The following is a 26,105-nucleotide window of genomic DNA, read 5'->3' on the forward strand; positions in this document are numbered from 1 at the left end:
CCACTACTACCAGCTTTACCTGCTTTAATTACCTGCTTTACCTGTCCCCGCTAGAATTTCACCCTGGGACCTTTTATGTACGAGGCAGACTTGATCACTCTGGGATGGCTCTTGTCAGTATTTGCAATGGTCTCTTCTTGCAACACTCGGCCACAGCGCCCTTCTTTCATCAGAGCAATCCTAAACACACTTTCCTGGGAGTAAGCCCCATCGAATAGACTGGGATAGGTTGCTGAGTAGACCTGCAGCAGCAGAATGTCCTCTAGTCTAAGCCTAGTCCCAGGAGGGTCCTGTAAGTCGGCTGGGCCGGTTTGCTTTTGCAAGAAGCACAGCCCCACCTTCCTGGGAGGCGGCGGCTCAACGGGCTGGAGAACCGCCTCCTCCCATCCCTCCACCAGGCCAGGCGCGTCCCCGGCGTGCGAAAGCGATCCCAAGCAGCCGCTGCGGTTTCCTTCGCCTGCACGCGAGTAGGAGGCAGGGCAGAGCCAAAGACATGCCCGCGCCTTCGCCCCGGGGCTGCCAGTGGCGACCAACGGCGGCGGCGGCGCCTGTAGGAGCTGCATCCCAGGCGGCGTCTAGCCCGAGCCTCGGCCGAGGATGCTGCTGCTGCTGGTGGGGCTCGTGGCTGGGGCGCTGCTGAGCGCGGCCGGCGGGGCAGAGCTGAGCTTGCGACTGCGGGGTCAGCCCGTGCGGGAGGTCAGCCCGGCTTTCCTGTCCCTCACCCTGGATGCCAGCCTGGCCACCGACCCCCGCTACATCACCTTCCTGAGGTAGGTCGGAGATCCCCTTGGCGTCTGGCAAGGATCAGAGTGTTGGCAGGCAGATGTTCAACAGGCAAAGGGCGCCCTCCACCATACCAGACTGTGGAGGTCCCCTGGGATTGCAATAGATCTCCGGAGATCAGTTCCTCTGGAACAAAAGGATGCTTAGGAGGGTGGACTGTCTGACTTTGTGCCTCACGGAGCTCCCTGGCCTCCCCAGGCCCCATCCCCATATCTCCAGGAGTTGTTCAACCTGGATCCATCAACCTATCCCCCATTCCTTGCCCATGGCTCGGGGGATATGCCAGTCCTAACTACGCCCCTGTTGAATGGTTGCCAGACAAAGGGAGGGGGGTGTCTAACCCTTTTAAAATCTGCACAAACGAAACGAAACAGTGAAACAAGCAGAAAGAAAGTGTTACCATCCCCTGGGCAACGATAACACATTTAATAATTCTAACTGATAATGCGCCTCTTTTCTTCCAATGGGGACCCACCAAAGCTTTGGATTCTTCTCTCTCCTCCTCTGCCTCATTCTCACAACAACACTGTGAGGCGGATTAATCTGAGAGGACCACAAGTTCCCAGTGAGCTTCGACAAAAGGGTGGGGATCTGAACTCACTTCTTCCAGACCTGTGGGGCTGATGGGAATCACAGTCCATGAACATCTGGGGGGCCAGAGTTGGACACTCCTGTCCTAGTCCGACATTCTAATTGCTATACCACACTAGCACTTACTTACTTCTGTTTCTACCTGGAATGTGTACCTTATCAGCCTCTGAAAGAATTAATACCCGTCTTTCTTCATGAAGGTTTTTGACTTGATTGCAACTGTTACCAAGTCTGTGTAATGTTTGCCTCTTCTCGCTTAAGGACCTCATGTATCTTGTTTACTTAAGACCCACTTCTCCTGCCAAGCACTGAGATTGTTCAGCTGCTGTTTGCATTGTTCATTTTATTGTCAGTTTTACTGATTGCCCTGGGCTGAATCTGACCATTGTCCATCTAGTCCAGCATCCTGTTTCCCAAACTGGCCCACCAGATCCTTCTGCAAGGCCTACAAGCAGGGCATGGGGGTCAAAGCTTTCTCATGTTATTTATCCCTCCACTAGTATTCACAGAGCTACTGCCTTTGAATATGGAGGTTCCATTTAATAATTACAGCCACTTTATTTATTTTATTTATTTATTTTTTAAACTTTTATACCGCCCCATCCCCGGAGGGCTCTGGGCGGTGTACAGCAGAAATAAAACAATATAGGCAATTAAAACATTTAAAAGCAGCGATAACCATAACAACGTTCCTAATAAATATGTAATAAATTACAGTAAATAAATAGCGTTCAGTGATCTACTGTTGTAGTTGCCATTGATGGACCCGTCTTCCATGAATTTGTCTAATCTTCTTTTACAGTAGTTTAATTTTACTAAGCTATTGGCCTTCACTATATCCTGTGGCGCTGATTTTTCAACTGAGCAAAGAAGTTCACATTATACTACTTATTACTATATTTGAATTTTGTACATTTTTTCCTGCTATGATGCCTACCCCCTTATGACTGTTTGTCAGAAGGTGGGTTATAGATGGTTTTAATAATGCCCCAAAATGATTGGTGTGCGATTATCCTAGACTTCCTTTACCTGTCTCTTCTCACCCACTGTCAGGTTTAGTTTGTAAGCTCACTGACTATACGCCAATTGGCCATGCTGGCAGGGGCTGATGGGAATTGTAGTCGATAACATCTGGAGTGCAAAAGGTTCGCCACCACTGGACTATATGATCTTGTCAATTTGTGCTTTACGGGACTCTGTAAATGGCCAAGTATATTGATGGCCTCCTACCATCCATTGTAATGAAGCAATGGCCTCTCTCTAGCCGGAAGATAATAAAGCGATTTGTAACAGAGAGAAGTGGATCTTTATAGTCTTTCACGGGCTGGTAAACAGGAAAAAAATTCTACTAGAACCCAAGTGCTGAAGGTTATTTGTTTACTGCAGCCAGCTTTTTAATGGGAGGGGGGCAGATTATTTCCAGCTAAACTTCGTGGAGGTCCCATTCCTCATAATAATAACATATCCTTCCCCCTCCAGCTTAGTCAGGGAGAGACCAACCCCAAGAAATAACCAACTCCACATTATTGTTTTCATTTCTTACATTCATTTCTTACATTACTACGTTCTTCTAGCCCAGCCATTCTCAACCAGGGTTCCGTGGTACCCTGGGGTGCTGTGAGCATGTCCCAGGGGTACCACGGCAACACTACCCCCCCCTCATTTTTGTGGTGTCTCCCACCGGTGCCAGCAAGGACATGGAGCTGGCCCATGGGGCAGGGCCTGCCACAAGGTCAGCAGCCCCCCCCCCCGGGAGGGGAAGGTGGGGTGTGTGGCAAGCAGGGGCAATGGGAGGGGAAGGTGGGGGGTGGCGGCAGGGGTACCATGAGATATGAAAAGTGAGGTCAAGGGTACCCTGACCTCGATAAGGTTGGGAAACACTGTTCTGGCCTTTCGCTGTTGGCTAGCAAGGATGAATGGGATAAACAGCAATTGCTCTTTTTCGTTATCTGCTTGGTTAAGTATTTTTGCTTGGCCATTTCCTGTGGTTCCCTCTTGATGCCTGGCTCTTGAGATACTGCACATTTCGGGAATACTGTTTCCAAGAAAGTGAAATAGTTGGCATTTCCTTGAACTCAAGGCAGTTCCGCCACCTGGCAAGTATTTACTGTGACTCATTCCTTACAAGCCCTGACCTGTATGGTCCAGGCTATCCCAATCTTGGCCGATCTCAGCAGCCAAGCAGGATAAACTCTGGTTAGTATTTGGATGGGAGACCACCAAAGAAGTCCAGGGTTGCTACACAAAGCCAGGCACTGGCAAATCACCTCTGAACGTCTCTTGCTGTAACTTGACAGCATTTTCCAGTCGGATTGCCAGCTCTGGGCTGGGAAATACCTGGAGATTTTCGGGCTGGAGCCTGAGGAGGGCAGGGCTTGGGCAGGGGAGAGATGTCATTGGAGTATAATGCCACAGAGTCCGCCTTCCAAAGTGGCCATTTTCTCCAGGGAAACTGATCTCTGTCTCCTGGAGATCAGCAGTAATAGCAGATCTCCAGCCATCACGTAGAGGTTGGCATGCTATTTTCCAGAAATCCATAGATTGCTGTAGATGTGTCTGTTTCAGTACCAAGAGAAACCAAGGCCCCCTCCGCACTTGCAGAATAATGCACTTTCAATCCACTTTCACAATTGTTTGCTGGTGGGTTTTGCTATTCCGCACAGTAAAATCCAGCTGCAAAGCGCAGTGAAAGTGGATTAAAAGTGCATTATTATGGATGTGTGGAAGGGCCCAAGCTTGTCTTCCATACATAAGCAGCCATGAATGTGACAGTTTATGGGTGTGAACTGGGTCTGGAGTCTCTTTTAGATATCAGCAGACCAGGCAATAGGACTGTTGTGGTAGTGTAATCCTTTTGGCCATGCATCTTTGAACACTTGATGTGAAAATGAAATCCCTGTTCTCGGAAGACCGTTCAGTAAGAAGGCCTTTCTCCTTGCTGTCCAGTTTCTGCATCTAGGATGGGTTTTTGTTTGTTGGTTTTAAGTTAGAACACTGGTTTGTTGAAATTCCTTTTCAGATAACCGGGTTGGTCCATAGCAAAACCTAAAAACCAAAAGACAAAATATCTCTTATTTAGTAGCCACCAAAATCACACAAAAGGAAATACCAGGTTTTGGTTTCTCCTGAAGTCGTCATCATACTGCATTGGGGGGGGGGGGGTAGAAAAAGAGAGAAAATAGGTTTTTAGCCTTGTCTTAAATTTTCTTGTCCGCATTCTACATAAGATGCTCCACAGACTGGGTGGAGCTGGTATCTCAAGCCATCTGAAAAGAGGAAGACCCCTTCCACACATGCAGAATAACACACTTTCAATTCACTTTCAGTGCACTTTGAAGCTGGATTTTACTGTGCAGAATAGCAAAATCCACTTTCAAACAATTGTGGAAGTGGATTGAGTGTGCATTATTCTACACGTGCAGAAGGGGCCAAAGTGAGGTAACATAGTGCTGTGTGATTACAATGGAAAATTAAGGCTGAGAAAATCCAGATTCAAATTCCCACTGGGCCAGCATTTTTTATACTCTGCTTTTCTTTACCTTTACATTCACATTCCCTTCTCCCCTCAACAGACACCTTGTGTGGTAGGTGAGGCTGAGAGAGTTTTGAGAGAACTGTGACAAGGCCAAGGTCACACAGAAGGCTGCATGTGGAGGAACAGGGAAATAAAACCTGGTTCTCCAGATTATCCTGCTCTTGTGAAGGAGCGGGGAATCAAACCCGATTCTCCAGATTAGAGTCTGCCGCTCTTAACCGCTGCACCACACTGGATCTTACCAATACTGAGGATTAGAAACTTATTTTAAAAAACAAGCTAACATTCCAATGATGCTATATTATACGCCTGCATTCTGCATGTGCAGTGAATCTGCACACTCTTCTGTGCCCCTCCCCATTTACGTCAGCCTCTTTGAAAATCTTTGTGTACAATGAATATAATGTCTCCTTTCGCTTTTCACTTACTACCCCTTGAGCCTTGGCCCTGAAAAGCCGCTGTTGCTGCTCACCAGCGAAGCCACAATGCTGACATGCAATGCTTTATCAGAGCCAATGAGGAAGTAGTTGGAAGTCGATAATCTGCCGCAGGCACGTTGTTCTTTAACTGATGCAGGGTCCTTTGGTGGCTCGCATCAGCCCCATGAGTAATTCTGCCGGGCAGCCAGTTCCTGTCACTTTTAAATTGCTCATGCATGTATACAACAAGCAAAAAGCCAAGCTTGAACATGTGACGCACATGCTGATGCATCTGGAAAGCCTCGTTTTGTTAGCTGCTTTAAGCCTTGAAGCCCTGGTGCTAGATTCTTTGAGAGGAAATAGCTGAGTCTGTGGAGAGAGGGAGGGCTGAAAATGTCTATCCTGGGTCATCCATCATTAATGAAGAAGAAGAAGGAGGAGGAGGAGGAGGAGGAGTTTGGATTTATATCCCCCTTTCTCTCGTGCAGGAGACTCAAAGGGGCTGACAATCTCCTTGCCCTTCCCCCCTTACAACAAACACCCTGTGAGGTAGGTGGGGCTGAGAGAGCTCTGAGAAGCTGTGACTAGCCCAAAGTCACCCAACTGGCGTGCGTGGGAGTGTACAGGCTAATCTGAATTCCTCAGATAAGCCTCCACAGCTCAGGCGGCAGAGCTGAGAATCAAACCCGGTTCCTCCAGATTAGATACACGAGCTCTTAACCTCCTACGCCACTGCTGCTCCTGTGGGGAGAATCCCCACAGTCAAATTAGCATATATCTTCCAGAATATATATATATAGCAGATCTCCAGATATATATATATAATCAGATTATCTTCTTTTCATCCATTTTCATTACTACTTCTAATACATTAGGACCAAATGGAAGTATCTTGATTTTTATGATTGGAAAATCTGAATTCCCCAAATGGAATAATGGTGCAGAGCTTTGTATATACCAGTGGTGGCGAACCTATGGCACGGGTGCCAGAGGTGGCACTCAGAGCCCTCTCTGTGGGTATGCGCAAACAGAGCCCCCCCCCCCCCACACACACACATCTAGGCTGGCCTGGGCTGCTGGGCTCGATTATTAGCATTAAACCTAAGACCTAGTTTTGGGGAAGCAGTGAAGGTAACCCTGTTAAGCACTGTTAAACCCCACTGATTTTCATGCGAAGAACTAAAGCGCGATCCTTTACCTGGGAGTAAGCTTGGTTGCTGGCAATGGGGCTTGCTTCTGAGTAAACCCTCCTAGGGTCGTGATTCACCCGTTGGAAGAGTTGCACGGTTGCTTCAAAGTAAAGCTACTGACTACCACCAAGCTTACTCCCGAGTAACACACGCATCAGAGCCAACTGTTTTTTCTAAACTAAAACCTCAATATTCATGTTGGTACCTTGTGATAAATAAGTGGGTTTTGGGTTGCAATTTGGGCACTTGGTCTCAAAAAGGTTCGCCATCACTGGTATATACAATGGATTTTGTTCACATGTTTCTTGTGAGATATAGGGAGTCAATTCCCTGTAGCTAACACATGAAGCCTCCTTATAATGATTGGCTGCCTTGGCCAATAAAGGCCATTTTTGTCTTCTCTGACTAGCAGCTGTTCCCTAGGGTATCTCCCAGAGCTCTTTCACATCTACTTTTGACCTTCTGCATACCAGCCAGATTCTTCTCCCTTGAGCCATTTCATCAGCTATCAGCCATCCTCCAGTGGCGTAGGAGGTTAAGAGTGGCGTAGGAGCAGTGGCGTAGCAGCAGTGGCATAGGAGGTTAAGAGCTCATGTATCTAATCTGGAGGAACCAGGTTTGATTCCCAGCTCTGCCGCCTGAGCTGTGGAGGCTTATCTGGGGAATTCAGATTAGCCAGTACACTCCCACCCATGCCAGCTGGGTGACCTTGGGCTAGTCACAGCTTCTCAGAGCTCTCTCAGCCCCACCTACCTCACAGGGTGTTTGTTGTGAGGGGCGGGGGAAGGGAAAGGAGATTGTAAGCCCCTTTGAGTCTCCTACAGGAGAGAAAGGGGGGATATAAATCCAAACTCCTCTTCCTCCTCTTCTTCTTCTTCCACTTTTCAATGGAGGCTAATTGAGAAGAGTCATGACAAGAGCAGGGAATCATTCAGAGATGCAGTGGGTAGCCTCTTTGTTGGGATGAGTGCTCTGGGTTCACGGAAGCTTCTAATATAATATATTCCTCACGGTCCACTTTGTTTGGAATTGGGTTATTGTAATGAAGCAAAGCCGCTGGGATGGAAAGATGTTTCCTTAACCTCTTGGGATTCGCTTCCCTAGCTCTCTGAAGTTGCGGACATTAGCAAGAGGCTTATCGCCCGGCCTTCTGAGATTTGGAGGCACCAAAACGGACTTCTTGATCTTTGACCCCAAAAAGGGACCCACTTTTGAGGAGGAGATCTTCTTAAGTTTGTTGGCAAAGCAAGGTGAGTTGGCTGGTAAATATATAAAGGAAAGCTCATAATTTTGTTATCGGAAAAAATCCTGAACATTGACTTTGTTTGCAGTCATTCAGAATGCAGTGCTAAACATGTGACATGTTCAGTTTAAGTGGAGATTACAGCTTTGGGCTACCCAGGGAAGAGGGAGGTGGCAAAGAGTTTGAGATGGAGAGATAGATAAGCGAGGATATCACCATAGGACTTCCATTTCTCCTGTGGTATATCATAGACTCTACCCTCTGAAGCTGGTTTTCTACAGGGAAACTGAGCTCTGGTCTGGAAATTAGATGTGATTCCAGGAGAATTTGATACCCACCTTGAAACTGGTAACTCTAGTAGCCCCCTCCCCCACAAAAACCCTTTAAAATCCTATCAGTCTTTTATTACTAGAATGTATCTGTATATTGATGTGAAAAATCTTTCTAGAAGTTCCATTCTGCCTTTTTCACAGAAGGGTGTCAGCAGTTCTATTATACTAGCCGGGAACGTCAATTTCATTCTGTTTCAGAGCCACTGAAAGGCATGGACAGTTCTGTTCTGAGCTCCATCACTAATTCAAACATCTCCCTAGATGTTCAGCACATTAATCAAATACAGTCATTACAACAGCTGATAGTCTGCTGGTAATGTCAAGGTCACGGGACACACTGTTTTTGGCTTGCTAAAGAGTTCTGTCTTTTTAAATTAATCTAGTTTTGTTTCAGCAAAGTTAAAGTTACAATTCCCAATTGCTCCCAGCAGTTTTATGGTCTTGCAGGTTATCTTGGATATGGGCTGCATGAACAGTTTTTTATTCTTGTGAACTACCTCTGGCAATTTTGGTGAGCAGCGGTGTATACTTTTTAAAAAAATACATGCTTCCTCAAGTTCTTTAATAAGAAGGGAGGGTGTTTCTCAAGAACACGCAACCCTTTAGTGACTGGAAATCAAGGCACTTCCTGAACTAAGAAGCTTACGTAGCTGGTCCACAAAAATTTATTCAACACCGATCAAATGCAGACATTATAGGAGATATAATTTTGAAACTATCCTAACCCAAAAGCTTTAGGGAAACACACTAAAGGCATTTTCGCACATGCAGAATAATGCACTTTCAATTCACTTTCACAGTTGTGTGCAAGTGGGTTTTGCTATTTTGCACAGTAAAATCCCACTGCAAAGTGCATTGAAAGTGGATTGAAAGTGCATTATTCTGCATGTGCAAAAGTGCCCTAAGATGCCCCAGTTATATCAGTGGATGTATGAATTGTGTTTTACGAAGGTGCTGGTTGCCTAGAAACAAATCATGCCCGCAGAAGCAACGAGTTCAAAAAGATCAGCTTCAATTCTATCTTGGCAGGGCAATCGAACCAGATTTTTGAAAAATGGAAGAGACCAGACCTGGAGTTCTGCTTCACTATGGGAGTTCTGTTGGTTACACTGTGAAGGCCCTACTCCGTACACTTTAACTTCCAGTATTGCAGACACAGAGAGTGGGGCCTACCCTCCATATTGCAGTGAACGAGGAGGTTCGTATAGATGGAAGATGCTCAGGGTTCAGTTGGTGCTTTCAGACATTTTCAACTTAGAGGTCTGACTCAGTCCTTGGAGAAGCAGGCCGTAGGCAAATGGTTGCTTCTAAAGCAACTGTACTTGGCAAAGGAAATGAATTTTTATTGTTGAAGGCTTTGCAAAACAAATGAATTTGGCAAAGTTTGTCATTGCTCTTTCTTTAATCCTAAAATCTCTCTCCCTCTGTCTCTCTCTGTGTCTTCGTCTCTGTGCCTCTGTCTCTTTCTGTGTTGGTGTCTCTGTCTCTCTCATGTGATAGATGCTGCAGACCTTTGTGGGTTCAGACCTTCACCTCAGGACCTGATAGAGCACCTGCAGTCACAATGGCCCTTCCAGACGATGCTCATCCGTGGGGAGCTGGACAAGAAGAAACACAAAAACACCACTATCACAAGTAAGGTGCCTACAATCATTATATGCTCATTAGAATGCCTTGCTTTGGCTGGAAATAATGGAGACCAAAATTACTTGAAATAATGGAGACCAAAAACAGGAGCTCTTCTTACAGTAGGGACAGTACACTGGTGGCCCAGGGATTTAATGTGGCCCCCTTTTCCCTCAGGCTTTTCCTTTATCCTCACCAGTAAGGTTTGGGCAGAAGCTTTCTGTTATATGATACCTCAGAGGAGCTGAATATGAGATAAGAACAAAGGCATATTTCACACACACCCCTCTTTCAATTTGAGCCAAGGGGTTAAATGTGGCCCTCATTTTTCCAAAACCTCCTTTAATTTGCACCTCAGCTGCATTCTCTCAGGTGAGGTCTTGGCGTAGTCAGTGGTGGATTTGCCAGAGGGACATGTGTGGTCACATGTCCCTGGGCGCCACTCATGTGATCACATGGGGGGTGCAAAATCACCCCCACACCACTCTGCCGACGTGCTCAGCCCCACCTTCTGGAAGCCCGGCTCCCTATGCGCCACCAGGGTCCCAGGAGTCTGACCTGGGCGGGGAGTGGCGCTTGAGCCCTCACTGGCCTCCTGCTCATTGGCCTGGTGTACCTTTCCCTGCTCCCGGTGCCAGATGGGAGGCCTCCTCACCTGCCTCTGCCCGCCTCTAGCACTGCTGGTTGCCCGAGGCTGTACAGTGCTAGAGGCGGGAAGAGCGGGAGCAGGGAAAGTTTGCAGATAAATGGGGTCGGCCGGGGGGGGGGGCGTAAGTGGGGCCAGACCGGGGGGGGGGGGGCACTGGAGGGTGGAAAATGGCCCCAGATACATTTTCTGCCAGTACAGCTCTGGGCATAGTTGTGCATGAGCCACCAGAGCAGGCAAGTTGGAGTGAGCTTGAAATGGGCAGGGTCTGCCAGGGTCCCTAACGTTGTTTTGTTTATCGTTGGGCTACAAATTTAGATTCAGAGATGATTAGAAGGGCTTTCTGCTTCTCTCCGATCAGAAACAGAGAGAAGTATGATAAACTCATTTGCAGGAGGAAACAGAAGGAGATTTAGCAGAGATCCTGAACTGAAGCTGGGATCTTCTGACTTAAGTCCACTGAACACATTTGCTGCATGGCTTACAGGTCTCCAATGAGTTGAATTATTAGACCATTTGGGATTTTAAAAATGGCCTAGAAATTCCGCCTTCTTATATAGGTGTGTAGGCAGGTTGGTGGAGGGGTCTTATTTCGTCTCTCACCCTCTTCTTAGTTCCTCTCTCACCCTCTTCACAGGAAGCACATTGGACATTCTGTACAACTTCGCACAGTGTTCAGACCTGCATCTGATCTTTGGGCTCAATGCGTTGCTCCGGACACACAGTTCCCACTGGGACAGCTCGAATGCTCGGTTCATTTTGGATTATTGCGATTCCCGGAACTATGACATATCTTGGGAACTTGGGAATGGTAGGTCCAGAATCTGTATGGACTTACTCGTAGAAGTATGTGATGTGCATGTACATGCTAGAGAATCATAAAACCCTTTAAAAATACTTTAGTTCTGTAATACTACAGAATTGTGAGTCAGGGACCTTCAGACGAGGCTATTTATTCATTCTTTTTGTTATGGCTCATTCCGCACATGCAGAATAATGCACTTTCAAACTGCTTTCAGTGCTCTTTGAAGCTGTGCGGAATGGCAAAATCCACTTGCAAACAGTTGTGAAAGTGGTTTGAAAACACATTATTTTGCATGTGTGGAAGGGGCCTATGTTATGACTAGATACTGCAAAGGCTAAGTTTCACTGTACAGTGGATTGCTGTCCAATTCAGCATCACAGTTGGAATTAATATTCAGTTTTAGGCTGCACAAGTTATAGCAATCAATTTCAATAACTTAAACCACAAGTGTCAAACTCGTGGCCCTTCAGATGTTATGGACTACAGTTCCCATCATCCCCTGCCAGCCTGATGCTGGAGGGCCGCGAGTTTGACACCTGTTATTAATATTGCCAAATAAACCCTGTCATTACCCTATTTCTGGTCACCAAAACACTGTAAAAAAAATTAACAAGTTAACTTGTGGAACTCATTGCTACAGGATGGAATAATGGCCACTGGCTTAGATGACTATAAAAGGGGGTGTAGCCTAATCAGTGGAGGAGGAGTTCAACTGTGTTTATTTTTCGACAAACTAGCTGTCTGGCATCTCTGCTCAGAAGCAGTAATTGGTAGCTGACTATATGCCATTAAAGGTTAAAAATGAAAAATGAACATTGGTAGCTGAGGTGCTTTGGCCCCTCTGACTTGGCTGTAGAGCTTCCAGCACATCTGCTTGGCCACTCTGTTGAAACAAGATGCTGGACTTGATGAACGGCTGGACTGCTCCAGCGAGGGCTCTTCTTACATTCCTGTGATGTCCAACCACAAAGTTCCATACACATATAAATGTGGATATGGAAGAAAGGATTTTCCCAAAGATGCCCATTTCCCACCCTTTAGATATTTATATGGGAAAACCTTCAGTCAAGTCAATCTTCTCCATCAGCAATGAAAGATTTATTGTGGCAGAAGCTTTTGTGCATCAGAACTCAATTTGTGGTGTCCTCAGCCGGCAGAGATCGCTAGAGGCATAAACACACACTAGAATTTTGGAATCAATATCCTGTAGGTATGACTCACTTGCTCCCATCAGATCTTGGAAGCTAAGCAGGGTCAGACTTGGTTAGCACTTAGATGGGAGACCATCAAGAAGTCCACTACTAAGCAGATGCAGTCAGTGGCAAACCACATCTGTCCGCCTCTTGTCTTGAGAACTCTACAGGACCTTCATAAATTCGCTGCGCCTTGATTGCACTTTCTTTCATGATCATTTGTTTGCTGGCTTGCGTGTTTGCTGGCAGTGGGAAATGTCATTTTCAGAGCAGCCCTTATCTGGACTGCTTCGTTTGTCTCTTGTTCTGAGTGTTCTCTGTGTTTGTGAAGCTTATCTAGAGGAGCTATTTTGATATTGTGTACTTTGGGTTGACAATTACCACTGCACCAATTCTGAATGAGTCATGGTTGCAACATAATTTCCTTGGGAAATTATCTAAGGAAACAACTGTTTCCCTGTGTTTTCTTCAGAGCCCAACAGCTTCAGGCTGAAGTCTGGGATTCATATCGATGGATTCCAGTTAGGACAAGACTTCATACAACTACATCACCTTCTGAGCAACTACAGCCGCTACAGAAATTCCAAACTCTATGGCCCTGACGTAGGCAGACCTCGAAAGCAGACTCAGAAGTTGCTGAGGAGGTAAGGAGAAAGCATTTTGTAGGAGAGGGTTAATAAGCCAACTAACTGATACTCTGGCCTTGTGTAGCCATGAGGATCAACCATGTTTGCCTTAACTAGTGTTGATCATCTGAAGGTTGGTTAAGATCGAAAACATATCCTGTAGCTATGCTTTCACTTGCAAGCTTACGGAGGAGAGGTCCTAGCTCAGTAGGGTTGCCAACTTCCAGGTGATGACTGGAGAACTCCCTCTGTTACAACTGATCTCCAGCCGACAGAGATCAGCTCACTTGTAGAAAATGGCCACATTAGGTGGACTCTGTAGCATTATACAACGTTGAAGTTCATCTCCTTCTCAAACCACACCCTCCGCAAACTTCACCTTTCCCACCCCAAATCCCCAGGTGTCCAACCCAGAGCTGGCAATACTGAAATATGTGGGTTCTAATTCCTGAAGGGCTGCATAGCACCATGTAACCTTGGACACTTACATACAGCCGATTTTGAATTCAGACTTTGTTCCAGAAAGAAGTGTGATTTTTATTGGTGAAATGGTGTTGGGGATTAGAAGAAAAGTTTAACCGCTACCACCATCCTTCCCAAAGCTCAGACCCTAATCCACCATGGTGTAGTGGTTAAGAATGGCAAACTCTAATGTAGACAATTGGGTTTGATTCTCCACTCCTCCACATGAGCGACAGACTCTTATCTGATGGAGTGGATTTATTTCCCTCATACAGCTGAAGCCTGCTGGGTGACTTTGGGCTAGTCACAGCTGTCTCAGAACTCCCTCAGCCCCACCTACTTCTCAAGGTGTCTGTAGTGGGGATAGGAAGGGAAAGGAGCTTGTAAGCTGCTTTGAGACTTCTTACACTTGAAAAAAGTGGGGTATAAATCCAAACTCTTCTTCTTCTTCTATGCTGCACACATCGTCCACAGACAGCCACATGCCGTGCCAGGAATTCAGCTCAGGGTTTTCCATCGAAATGGGTGGTTTGGCCTTCAGTGAGGGTTGTCACGATCTGCTCAGTACATAGAGGATCTAGACTGAGAAGGTCAGTGTAAAGTTAAGCACTTGGTGAATCAGCCATGAGATCGTTTGGCAGTGCGGATTAATTTGTGAGCCAGGTATTTGCTCAGACAGGCAGATGGCCCCTCCCACCACATGCCGATCCCCTCACCAATCATTTAACCATCAGCCTGCCGTTGGTTGCCAGTGTCTGACTGACTTCCAGCTGCTGATTTGGTGCCTGAAAATGATATTAAAACACATCTTTCTAATCTGCCCATCACACTTCCCACAAACTTAGACTCTGAGGAAAAAAGAGAGGACGAACGATGAATCATCCCTGTGGTTTTCCTTTGCAGCTTTCTGAAATCAGGAGGGAAAGTAATTGATTCCGTCACGTGGCATCAGTAAGTACTGTTTGTATCCAGCAGCGTTGTTATTCAGAGAATCCAGTTGCTTTGTTATCAGTATACACTACATGAGGATGTTCTATTCTGAGTCACCTCAGAGACAGCCTGGCCTGATATTCTGGCCAGGATCCAATTAGGACTGATATTCTGGACTGATATTCTGGCCAGGATCCACTTCCTCTTAAGAAAAGTTTCCTTAACTGTCCTTCAGTTTTCTTAAGAGGAAGTGGAGAATTTTGCTGAATCCTGTCTCCTGCTGTAGTCTGCTTCCTGAAATTTTGTTCCGGGGGTCAGCTAACTTTCCAAGACAGCATAACTGAAAACTTTGAAGTAGGATAGGGAATTGGCAAAAGTCACCACTCCTTCATAATAAAATGTAAGAGCATCTATGTAAGACACTTAGGCCTGTTGCCTGTGTGTGCTATTTTTAGATTCTAGTCCTCTTATTAAATTTTTATAACCTGGGAGTGCATCTAGAACCTTGAGAACACCAAACATGTGACCAGTTTGGACAAACATCAAAGAGAGGCTGTGCCTTAAGGCAACACTTAACCACAGGAAGCTCAGCCAAGAAAACTGAAAGTCAGGCAATGGCAAACCATCTGCAAACATCTCTTACCTTGAAAACCTTACGGGGTCACCAGAAGTCAGCTGTGGCTTGATGGCACACACAAACACACACCACACAACTAATAAACACTGTTTGTTATGTTTCTATTTGGCTTGTGGGTTGCAATAATGATTAACGTGACTTCACCACAATGGAAAACCAGGTGGAATAGAAGCCGCAGACAGTCTGCCTAAAACCTACGCCTTCTCTTGGTTTTTGCAGTTACTATGTGAATGGACGAAGTGCTACCCGAGAGGATTTCCTCAGTCCAGATGTGATGGATACCTTCATTGCAGACGTACAGGATGTTCAGCAGGTACAGGGCATCTCTGGGTCTTTCAGGTAGATGTTGTTTTTATTCCACGAAGGTAGCTGTGTTAGTCTATTGCATCAAAATCAAAGAGAAGTTCAATGGTAAGTTAAAGACTGACATCATTTATTTTGGCTTACGTTTGTGTGAGTCAGAGCTCCCTTCACCAGCTGCAAGCAGCGTTCATCCATATCTGTGGTGCTGCCTATGGTGCTGATGGATCAAGCTCTACGTCATGAAAACTTATGCTGAAATAAATGTTGTTAGTCTGTTCTTAAAGTTTCTGACTTGGATAGCACAGGCTGGCCAAGTCTTGGTAGCTAAGCAGGATCCGTCCTGGTTAGTATTTGGATGGAATACCACCAAGGCAGTTGTGGTTGTAATGCAGAGGTGGGAAATCACTTCTGTTAGTCTTTTGACTTGAAAACCTGAGAAGTTGCCAAAAATTGGCTTCAACGGTCCTTTTCACCATCACCACCAGTCTTTAAGGTGCCTGTGTACTTCTGCTTCGCCTTTTTGTTTTACCTTTTAAGCATTGTGCACGCTCCGGACACAATAGTACTTGTTATTATTTTATGAAATCACAGCCGCCAGGTCTTCAGTCAGTGTTGGCCTTCATATGCATATGGTTCTTCCCAAGAACCTAGGATGTAATAATATATTGGCATAGTATTTGTGCTGATGCAAGCAATGTAGCCTTTTGTAATTCGTTTACAAAGTTTATCAACATGCAGATGCTTCAAGGGTTTTTTTTGGTATGCTGATGATCATTGGGACCACAACTGTTTGTTGTTGTCGTGGTTGTTAGGCATGTGACCGATCATCTGTGGACATTGCCAAGTAGAACTTTCTAGCTTCTCCTTGATGCAGCACACATCAAAGAGCTTCTCCTTGATGCAGCACACACCTTCCTTATTTTATTCCTGGAGGTCAGCAGACTCTTTAGAACAGAACAGGAGAAAATAAGCAGAAATCAGCATCCTCTCCTCTGCAAAAGGAAATGCCTCCTTGTGGGAGGAACTGGTTGGATGCGTGCAGTTATTAGTTCTGCATTTATGGCACATTAAAAACTATCATCTCTGTCTTGCCTCATACACCATGGGTGAAAGTTTGCTACAGAACAAGGCTGCAAAAGTCATCTCTAAGTAGTTTGTGTGTATCTGTCCCATCCAAACTGTACTTTCTCATTCTGTCCTTCCTCCAAAGATCTCAGGGTGGCACGTGTAGTTCTCCCTTCCATTTTATCCTCACAACAGCCCTGTGAGGTAGGTTGGGCCAAGAGTCTGTAGCTGGCCCAAGGCCACCCAGCAAGCTTCCACAGCAGAGTGGGGACATGAATTCAGATACAGCAAGGTCAGGTAATTTTGGTGGCCAAGTAAAGACTGACATCTACACAGCTAATAGACACATGCAATAAGCTCAATGAAGCCAACATAAATAAGCTTTTCAAATGTGTTGTTACCCAAAATGGTGAGAGTTTGTCCCTTTTAGAGTGGGGGATTAGTGAGAGCAGACTCTTGACTAAGCAAAAGGTCAGGCAAACTCAAGATCTTTCTTGCCTATGTACACAGAAATCAGCTTTTGCAAGAAATCCACAGGAGAACAGAGAATGGGTTCCCCGCTTTGGCATAGCAGTGCTAGGCACCCCAAGGGTTGGCAGGACACTGTTGGCAGGTGGAGACACTGATCCTAAAAAAAGAGCCCCCCCCCCACTCAGCATGGGTCGGTCTGGTAAAAAGTGCAAGCCTTCAGCTCTACAGCCCCCTGGTTCCCCCATTGCTTGAAGTTGCTGAGACGTTAACCCCTGTCTCACAGGGCCAGGATCTTATACTTCTTTTCCCTTCTGTATCTTCCCCAGATTGTCGATGCCACAATACCAGGCAAGAAAGTGTGGCTGGGAGAGACAAGTTCAGCCTATGGAGGTGGTGCTCCTCGACTGTCTAATACATACATTGCTGGTTTTATGTAAGGATAATGATATCTGTTTGAAAAAAAACCCTGAACTTTCCTCTTATTGAGGGATCTCATCCATCTATAGTCAACATACCAGCAACTTTTCCTTGGGCAAAACAGGAGAAGTTCTTCAAGTCATTGAAGCTGGAGAACATCCCAAAAATGCTAGGATTATAACAGTTGATGAAACTAACCCCTATTGAATGGGCGATCCATATGACAAGCCCTAAGGGAAACAAAATGGATATTGTTGTTTCTTTTATTAGCCTGAAGCTGTAATGTATAAAGAGGCAGTATTCTAGGTTACACAGAACTCTGGTCTATGCCTGTCGAAGAGTTCTGTGTAACTGAGTATCTCATACACCCTTCACTTTCTGTTTAAATGAAAAGACGTCATTCGTATGGATCACTGCAGGACTCCGAAAGTGTTGTCAAGGACAACCTTTGAAATAAGGGCTTGTTCACCTCCCTGCCTGGACCTGAATATATCCTTCTTTAATGCCAGGGGTCCCCAAACTTTTTAAACAGGGGGCCAGTTCACTGTCCCTCAGACTGTTGGAGGGCCGGACTAAAAAAAACTATGAACAAATTCCTATGCACAAATGATTGTAAAATGTTTGATTTCACCTTTCAGCCTTTCTGTCATGGTCTATTTTTAGAACAGTGGCCAAAGTATGTCAAGTACAGGGTGGGCTCCAAATATTGTTGGGGAGGCTGTGGAATACCTTCCCCTGTAAAAAAAAAAAAAAAAGCAGAACTTTCCCAATGAAACATTCCATCTAACCCTGGATCAGGTATCTTCCTGGGTTCTTTCCTCCCTAGCAGCCAGTGAGCCGACATTCGGGCCAGCTCCTGGCTGCTGATGCCAATGGGGAGTGTGAGGCGGAACAGAAAGCCACTGAGAGCAACATTACATGGAGTAGCCGAGAGGGAAGGGCGGAGCAGGCGTTGCCACATGTAAGGTTTCCAACTCTGGGTCAGAAAATTCATGGAGATTTGGGGGTGCCATCATGTAATTGCAATCAACAGCCGTTGGGGCCGGTTCCTCCTCTCCCTCGAGCCCCCACTGCACATGAATGGAGCCATCGCCGCCATGCCTGGCGGGCCGGATAAATGCCTTCAGGGGGCCACATTTGGCCCCCGGGCCGTAGTTTGGGGACTCCTGTTTAATGCCCACCACTCCTCAGCTATAGTCACTGGCCAGTTAAAACACTGTGACTGCAAGCCAGTGCAGTTTCCTGGGAGCGAATCCTGTTGTATTAAAAGGGGTTTACTTCTAAGCAGATCATCTTAGGCTTGCTCCTTCTACAACATCCAAGAATGTGTATTTCTCTAATCTTGTGGAATGATTTGGAGGTGGCCTTTATGGTTAATTCCATTGGCCAACTTTTTTGCCACATGGACTGGAGGGGAAAACCACCCAACTAGAATCTATCCTTTCCTACCTTCTAATTGTTTATGGGGGGGTGTTGTTTTTGTTTGTTTGCGCTGAGGTTTGCCTCCGATTTTATTTGCCAGGTGGCTGGACAAACTAGGACTGTCTGCTAAGCTGGGTATCGATGTGGTCATGAGACAGGTTTTTTTCGGAGCAGGAACATACCATTTGGTGGATGCCAGCTTTGAACCTCTGCCAGTATGTATATAATAATCATGTCCTTTAAAAAACAACCACCTATACATTTTTCTGTAGATACTTTCTATATTTTGTCCTGCTAAGCTACACAGAACAATTTAGAACTGGCCTCGGGACTGATCCAAGGGTTTTTTGCCCCCCTAGGCTAGATGGCATGGGTGTATGTTCCACACCCAGGCAGGCCCAGGAATACCCTGAGTTGGAAGAGACCACCAGGGCCATCAAGTCCAATCTCCTGCCATGCAGGAATACACAATCAAAGCCCCCTTGACAGACGGCCATCTAGCCTCTGCTGAAAAACCTCCAAGGTAGTGCATTCCACTCCGAGGTAGTGTGTTCCACTGTCGAACAGCCCTTAGTGTCAGGAAGTTCGTCCTCATGTTTAGGTGGAATCTTGTTTTCCTGTACTTTGACTGTCAGCTTTTGTGCCTTTGGCACTTCTCTGGCCTCCTTGGCAGTCGCCAGTGCAAGCTCAGAGGTGGGCCAGCTCTGACTAGCTATTTCACTTATCAGTGAGTCTTGCCAAGGTCCTTAAAACAGCCATGGATCAAAGGAATGACTCAGCAGGAACACTGCTTATCTGTTTCCTGGTGCTTCTGAAGCTGTGACCACAAAACCTGAACAATGAAATGGAAGGGGGGGGGAGGGAAGAAAGCTAGTCAAAAAACAAATAGGGTGAGGTTTCACTGTATACACACATACGCACACACACACTTTTATGAGAACTCCCATTTGTTCTTAATATAGCAGGAAAGGACTCAGTACTAAAATTATTAAAAGGCTAAATAATCACAAAATGGGATTGATGTGCAGGGAGTGGCCAGGAATAGCATCGCTCATTGCTGGTGGTTCATGGGTGCTAGCCAATATGGGCTTACCACATTCTGACAATTAGACTTATAGAACAATAGATGTGGTCACTGGAGGAACAGAGTGCATTTCCTGGTTCTTATAGCATGTATTATTATTTTTAAATTATGGATTACATAGATTCAGTAAATGAAAAAAATACCATTTGTTACTGTTGCCTTCAAGCAGATACTTACACATATCAAGCTCAAGTCGACAGTAGAACCTTTGTATTGTGTTTTTGGTGTGTATCAACATTGTGCAGATAGATAACACTGTTCATACAAATTCCTTTTTTCATCTTCTCATGGGTATTCAACAGATCAGTTAATTCACTGAGGAAACAGAGTTTTAGAAGGCCATGTATCAACCAATGGCAGGTTATTTTCACTTCTAAAATTTAGATATCAAAAAAGCATTTTTTTTTCTTATCAGTCCTGGGAAAATATGACTCCCTCAGGAAATTATTTTTCCTTTGACCTGCACTCTCCTGGTTCCCCCCAACAGTTTAATGCTTTTGTTTCTGTGGCATGCCGTCCATCAGTAGGGTAACTCTTTGCTCCTCAGACAACAAGGTACTGTTTATTTAAGGCAGTGGTTCTTGGAGTATATTATGCTTTTATAAATTGTGTTCCTTTGTCATTTATGTCTTTTTAAATGGCATGTAGGATTATTGGCTATCTTTGCTGTACAAGAAACTGGTGGGCCCCAAAGTCTTGGATGTCAGCCTGACAGGAGAAGACCGCAAGAAACTTCGAGTGTATCTTCACTGCACAAATGAGCACCAGTAAGCATTCAGCCCAGTGAGCATTTTTCTCATTAAGAACAAAGACGGCTCCATCATGTGGACTCACTATCAAGAGCAGGGAGTGACCAGGAGAAAGGCTGTTGCAATACTGCAGCTTTATGAGGTCTGCTATCAACCTAGTGCAGCCCCTCAGGAAAGCTTGCAGGTGACAGACGTTGTACATTAGTGGCTCAGTGACTGAGCAGCCATTAAATCAATAGGAAGTGAGGTTACACTTTGACTTTCGGCTTTTGAAATTTGACGCTGTGTGTGCACAATGAGTTTGGAAATTTGCCTTCTTGTGAGTGGATGTTGATTAGCAGCTTGATCATCCACGACAAGCAAAAGTTATCAGTCTCTGTGAATTATCAAGCTGCTAAATCAAACATCCATAGTATGGGTATGGGATGACTTCCTGTTGGCACTGCACCAGACAAGCCTTCTTCTGCCTTGGAGCTCAAAATCATATAATGGACATGGTGTGGTCTTCTGCTGCTCCAAAAGGTCAGACCAAAATGAACAGATTGAATTTAAAAGAATTTTCAACTAAACATTAGGAAGAACTTCCTGACAGTTAATGCAGTTGCACAGTGGATCAGGCTTCCTTAGGAGGAAGTGAGCTCTCCTTCTTGGGAGGTTTTAGAAGCAGAGGCCAGATTCTGTGAACTTAGGCAGACCATGAGAAGGAGGGGAGGAAAGGATGAGTCAGTGATTGGCTCTCGTGGCCTTTTCTTACATGGCCAGCAGGGCAATTCCAATTGCCACTTTTGGGTCGGGAAGGTGTTTCCCTCCAGGCCACATTGGCCAGGGATCCTGGAAGGTTTTTTGCCTTCCTCTGGGCATAGAGCAGGGTTGTGGAAGTGGAGGATAGCTGCGAATTTCCTGCGTTGTGCACAAAGTTGGACTAGGTGAGCCTTGAGGTCCCTTCCCGGTTCCATTGCAGCTCTGTGGCATGATGGAAACTAGCATTATATATGTACTGATAGATGAAGCACAGTTTTCTTTTGAGAACATACCATCAAGTCACAACAGACTGATGGGGACTCCATCCACAGAGCATTCCTCTACATAGAAATGGGATGGAGGAAGAGATTTGGGGGTTACTTTTTTATTCAGGTTTTACCCCCACTATTGTTGTAAGCTGTCTTGAACCACGAGTAAATAAATAAATAAACTCTAGTCTTCCTTGGTGGTCTCTCATCCAAGTACTAGTCATGGCCAACTTTCCCAATCTCTGAGTGTGAACAAATACCTGTATTTTGTGATTTGTGTATATGTATTCATTCACAAGATGCTCTTTTTCCCTCCGGTAGTCCAAAATACAGAGACGGTGATGTAACCCTGTTTGCCTTAAACCTCTACAATAGCACAAAATACCTGCAGCTCCCCTCTTACCTCTCCAACAAGACAGTTGATGAATACCTTTTACGGCCTTATGGAAGAGAAAACATCCTTTCCAGGTAAGTAAACCAGCATTTCCTGACTTTCTAAACCTAGGGTCCCCTACATGGCACCCACCAGCACCTTTCCTGACACTCATTAAGTGTTTTTAGAAAACAGGCAGGGGCAGCTTAGCCTTTTATCCAGCAAGGCTTCTGATTGGCTGCGCAGATTTTCAAAAATGTTGCTTTGGCAGAAGCTGACACCAAGCACAAGGATCGTCACTGTGTGACTGACAGTAAATTGTGGAGCCATTTTGTGGCTGGTTTTGCTTCCTGTGGCAGCCATTTTGTGGCTACACCACCATTATATTGGAATTCCAATGGTGTCCACAAGCTCAAAAAGGGTAGGGACCCTCGATCTAAACAGAATTAACATGATTATTTAAAATCTGGGGCTCTTTTGCATGACATGGGGATATTTATTGCCCCAAACATGGCTTTAAAATCATTTTCCCTGTATGAATATGGCATGTAACATGGAGAAATTGAGTTGTCCAGGTTCAGGAAGGTACCTGGGGCAACAGGCAGCAAGCATTGCCCAAGGCACAGTCCAGAGTCAAAACTCAAGTACTTAGAAGCCCAACCATCAAAACAGAAATTCAAATTCAGAAAGAACCCAGATCTCAGTATACTACACACAAAGGTTGAGAACAAGTTGCTTGTCTGGTTGCTTTTATCAGGGAAACCCTGAGAATTTTCAAAATTAATTTTATTAGATTTAATATCTCACTCTTTCTTCTATCTCTTCCTATTGCTGTTATGTTCACAGTTGTTATCTTAGAGTGGGTTTTTTCTTTGGTTCCATTTTCTGGAGAAATGACTTGGTTCAAGATTATAAATTGTCAGTTCTTTGATGGAAGTAAGAATTCTAAGAAGTCTCCAAGTTTTATCTGATTAATCCAAAGTTTTTAGGAGCTTCTGTTCAGTTTGAAAACAAACTGCAGAGAGAAAGGAAGCTGAGCGATTTCCTAAGTACTGGACCATCTCATGACTTGGGGAAGCTGAATGCCTGGAATTGCAGCATTTCTAGAATTGCTTCTCCATCCTCCATTTCTGGTCACCAGTCCTCATGTGACCTGAAAATGACTTTGCCCTGCTATCATGTGCTTTTTGATTCTGTTTGATCAGGGACACCTTCCTGGCCATCTATAATAGAAGCCATGGTAAAACTGTCAAGTTTTAGCATCCAGATTCAAATTTCTGGAAACTCCTGGATTATTTTCTCTCTTGATAGGAGCATTTAGCCTAAAAAAGGAAGGTGTGTTTTTGTTATTTACAAATGCAACTGATGGTCTTTCTCCCTTCAGTAGGCTTATAGTGTGGAAGTAAAAGTCTATCCATTGGTCAGGATGCCTTTTGCAGTGACAAATTCTTCTTCTGCACAGACGATGCTGAGATAAATAGCTAGAGAGAGGTGTGAGACAGTTTCAGCATCATGCAATGAATAGGAGATTCTGTGATTGTTTCTATTACTATGTTCTAATGGAATCCTCAAATGTTTTCAAAATTCCATGTTCTGGAAATCAGTTATGTTTCGGTATGAATTGTTGTTCTGCACCTGCAAACATCCCAGACTAAAGCGGTGTCTAAAATGCTCATTCTTTCCCCTTGCAGGTCTGTTCAACTGAATGGTCACATCCTAAAAATGTTGGATGATGAAACACTGCCAACACTCAGGGAGAAGCCACTTAGCCCAGGAAGCAGTCTTGGACTTCCTGCTTTTTCATATGGATTTTTTGTAATCCGAAATGCCAAAGCTATGGCTTGTATTTAACCAGTGGATGCACGTTACCAGAATCCTGTTGAAGATCATGTCCTTGTAAGAACTTCTCCCAGGCAGTCCTGCCCCCAAATTTGCAGAAACCAAGAGGCTTTGTCATGAGCATGATAGTTTGGGATTTGACTGAGGTTTGGTGTTCTTTCATCCCTCCAGTTTTTTAATGGTTCACTTGACAGCACTTTATCATCCTCTCTTCCTATTGTCCACAGGGATTCCCATCATTCTCATACAATCCCAGACTTTTGTCATGTTCTGAGTGTCAAACTAGGATCTGGGAGACCAGGGTTAACATCCCTACATCACAGGTTTTGAGGAGAAAATGGAAATGAGTGACCCATGTATGCCATGTAAACTGTAGCGTGGGCGGCATAAGTAGATGAACGGAAAGTTAGGGGGCAAACAGGCCAGATAGTCTACAAGCATGAAAGTGTGGCAAGACCAAGGCAATAGGAATGAGCTAGCGGGTTTATGACACAGACACGAAGCATGAAATGGGAGCAGCTGGCTCACATGCCAGTAGGCTCATTCTGTTGCTTTCTACAGGAGCTGCTAGAGGGCCAGAATTAAAGAACTCATCACTTTCAGGTGAATTTGTATTCCGAGGGAGGAAAGAGCCAAGAAACTCACTGATAGGCTCTTCCAGCCATAAGTAGCCTGAAGAACCCTGAGCTTCTGAGAGCTTGCAGGCTCAGCGGGTTGGCCATGGTTAGTACTTGGATGGGTGACTACCAAGGAAGACTAGGGTTGCTATGCAGAGGCAGGCAACTATAAATCCCCTCTGCTCATCTATTTTGTTGAAAACTCCATGATGGGTTGCCATAAATTAGGATTGACTTGACGGTACTTTTTCATTATTACTATTATCCAAGACACTGTGACTGTGTGTACATAGCACAATGATCTGTTCTGCAAGATAGGCATCATCTAAGCCAGTACCAATGCTGATTGCTGCCAGTTCAAACATATCAAAAGGAACAGCAAGATAGGAAGAAATCATCACTCAAAATGAATGGCACATACCATGCAGCTGTGGACAATTACACATAGGGACTATAAAATGCACCATTCTGACAAGAATTAAAGAACATGAAAGGCACTGCCAATTAATCCAGCCTGAGATATCAACAGCAACTGAACATGATCTAAAACAAGCTGGACACAGAAATTCTTTATAACTCCGACAGCTCCTATGTCAGACTTCATAGGGAAGGCACTGAAATCCATAAACACTGGGACAATTTCAATAAAAAGGAAGAGTCTGAAAATCAACAATACAGCTGGAGAACTTGAAAGTTTGCACACTGTATTGGGTTGTTTTGGTTGGCCTGAATAAAATACGACATAGCTTTTGGATTTTGTTGTGGGCCACCTTGATTGCTTCCTTTGTAAATATAACAATTCCAGTGCTCGGTGGTTGTTTCATTGATATTTCTGAGGCATCTTTTCATGATGGTGCCTAAGCTGTTTTAAAATGGGCCAGGACGTTGATAGTCTGAGGCAAATGGCAAAGTAAGTAATAGACGACCAAGGAATGCACATTTCAAGACGTTCTACTGAGGTGGAACAGAATCAGAGGGCTCCTAGACAATTACAGCTGGTTGGCATTCATGGCTAAACATGATAAAGTGTGCAAAACAGACAAAATATTACATATGTGTAAAGTACTATTTAAGTAATATTAGCTTAAAGTACTGTGCTAGGTGTCTTACCTGTTAGGTCTCGCAACCGCAAGCCAATAAACGGACTCTGAAGTATTGATCAGTAGCGTTTATTGGATAGGCATCGAAGCACCACACTTGGCAAAGCCAGTTCTGATGAACTCCCCTCCAGTTTTCCCAGAGTTTGTGAAAAACAGTCCTTGGCGCTAAGGCACCCCAAGGTCTGCGACAGATAGCAAGAGAAAGCCACCTGCCCTACTTGATAACAGATGTAATGCAATTCCTATGGGACAGGAGTACCAGGGGAAGCCTAGTTGTCTACAAAGCAGTTGCATGGTTCTGGGAATGTATCTCAATTACCTAGATAGCATTCCTGACATTACCGTAATCATGCAGCTATGATGAATAGAACCTGTACGCCACAAAAACCCATGAGTGCTCTGTTTAGTCCATTGGTCTATTTCTGTTATTGCTAAATAATAAAAAAATTATTCCCTCACAGCAAAAGCACTAGTTTAAAAAAAAAAAGCTCCCCTGCAAATAAACAAATTTGTTGAGATTAAGAAGGTCATCCAGAAGACCCTGAATGTCCATCATTTTGCAAAAAAATAAAATAAACAAGGAGGTGCCGGTGGATTAGGAAGGCATAAAATTTTAGAATGTCACAGCCAAAATGGG

General features: G+C 44.9%; 1 protein-coding gene across 1 annotated transcript; it reads left to right on the top strand.

The window, feature by feature from the left end:
* The first annotated feature begins 390 nt into the window (after nucleotides 1–390).
* On the top strand, nucleotides 391–25,122 carry HPSE (heparanase). The gene is made up of 12 exons (XM_048510007.1): nucleotides 391–770; nucleotides 7,623–7,768; nucleotides 9,594–9,728; nucleotides 11,003–11,176; nucleotides 12,836–13,007; nucleotides 14,355–14,402; nucleotides 15,238–15,331; nucleotides 17,184–17,290; nucleotides 18,797–18,911; nucleotides 20,429–20,547; nucleotides 21,861–22,007; nucleotides 23,604–25,122. Exons 1-12 carry the CDS (start codon nucleotides 598–600, stop codon nucleotides 23,761–23,763), a joined length of 1,590 nt encoding a protein of 529 aa, XP_048365964.1. The 5' UTR covers nucleotides 391–597; the 3' UTR covers nucleotides 23,764–25,122.
* Nucleotides 25,123–26,105: the final 983 nt, after the last annotated feature.

This window comes from Sphaerodactylus townsendi, linkage group LG10 (genome assembly GCF_021028975.2).
Source record: "Sphaerodactylus townsendi isolate TG3544 linkage group LG10, MPM_Stown_v2.3, whole genome shotgun sequence".
NCBI classification, from domain to species: Eukaryota; Metazoa; Chordata; class Lepidosauria; order Squamata; family Sphaerodactylidae; genus Sphaerodactylus; species Sphaerodactylus townsendi.

Bases quoted from the DNA above. Each gene is read 5' to 3' on its own strand.
- HPSE (XM_048510007.1), top strand. From the start codon at position 598: ATGCTGCTGCTGCTGGTGGGGCTCGTGGCTGGGGCGCTGCTGAGCGCG. The intron at 771-7,622 runs GTAGGTCGGAGA...TCGCTTCCCTAG, and splicing joins CGCTACATCACCTTCCTGAG to CTCTCTGAAGTTGCGGACAT. The intron at 18,912-20,428 runs GTATGTATATAA...AATGGCATGTAG, and splicing joins CCAGCTTTGAACCTCTGCCA to GATTATTGGCTATCTTTGCT.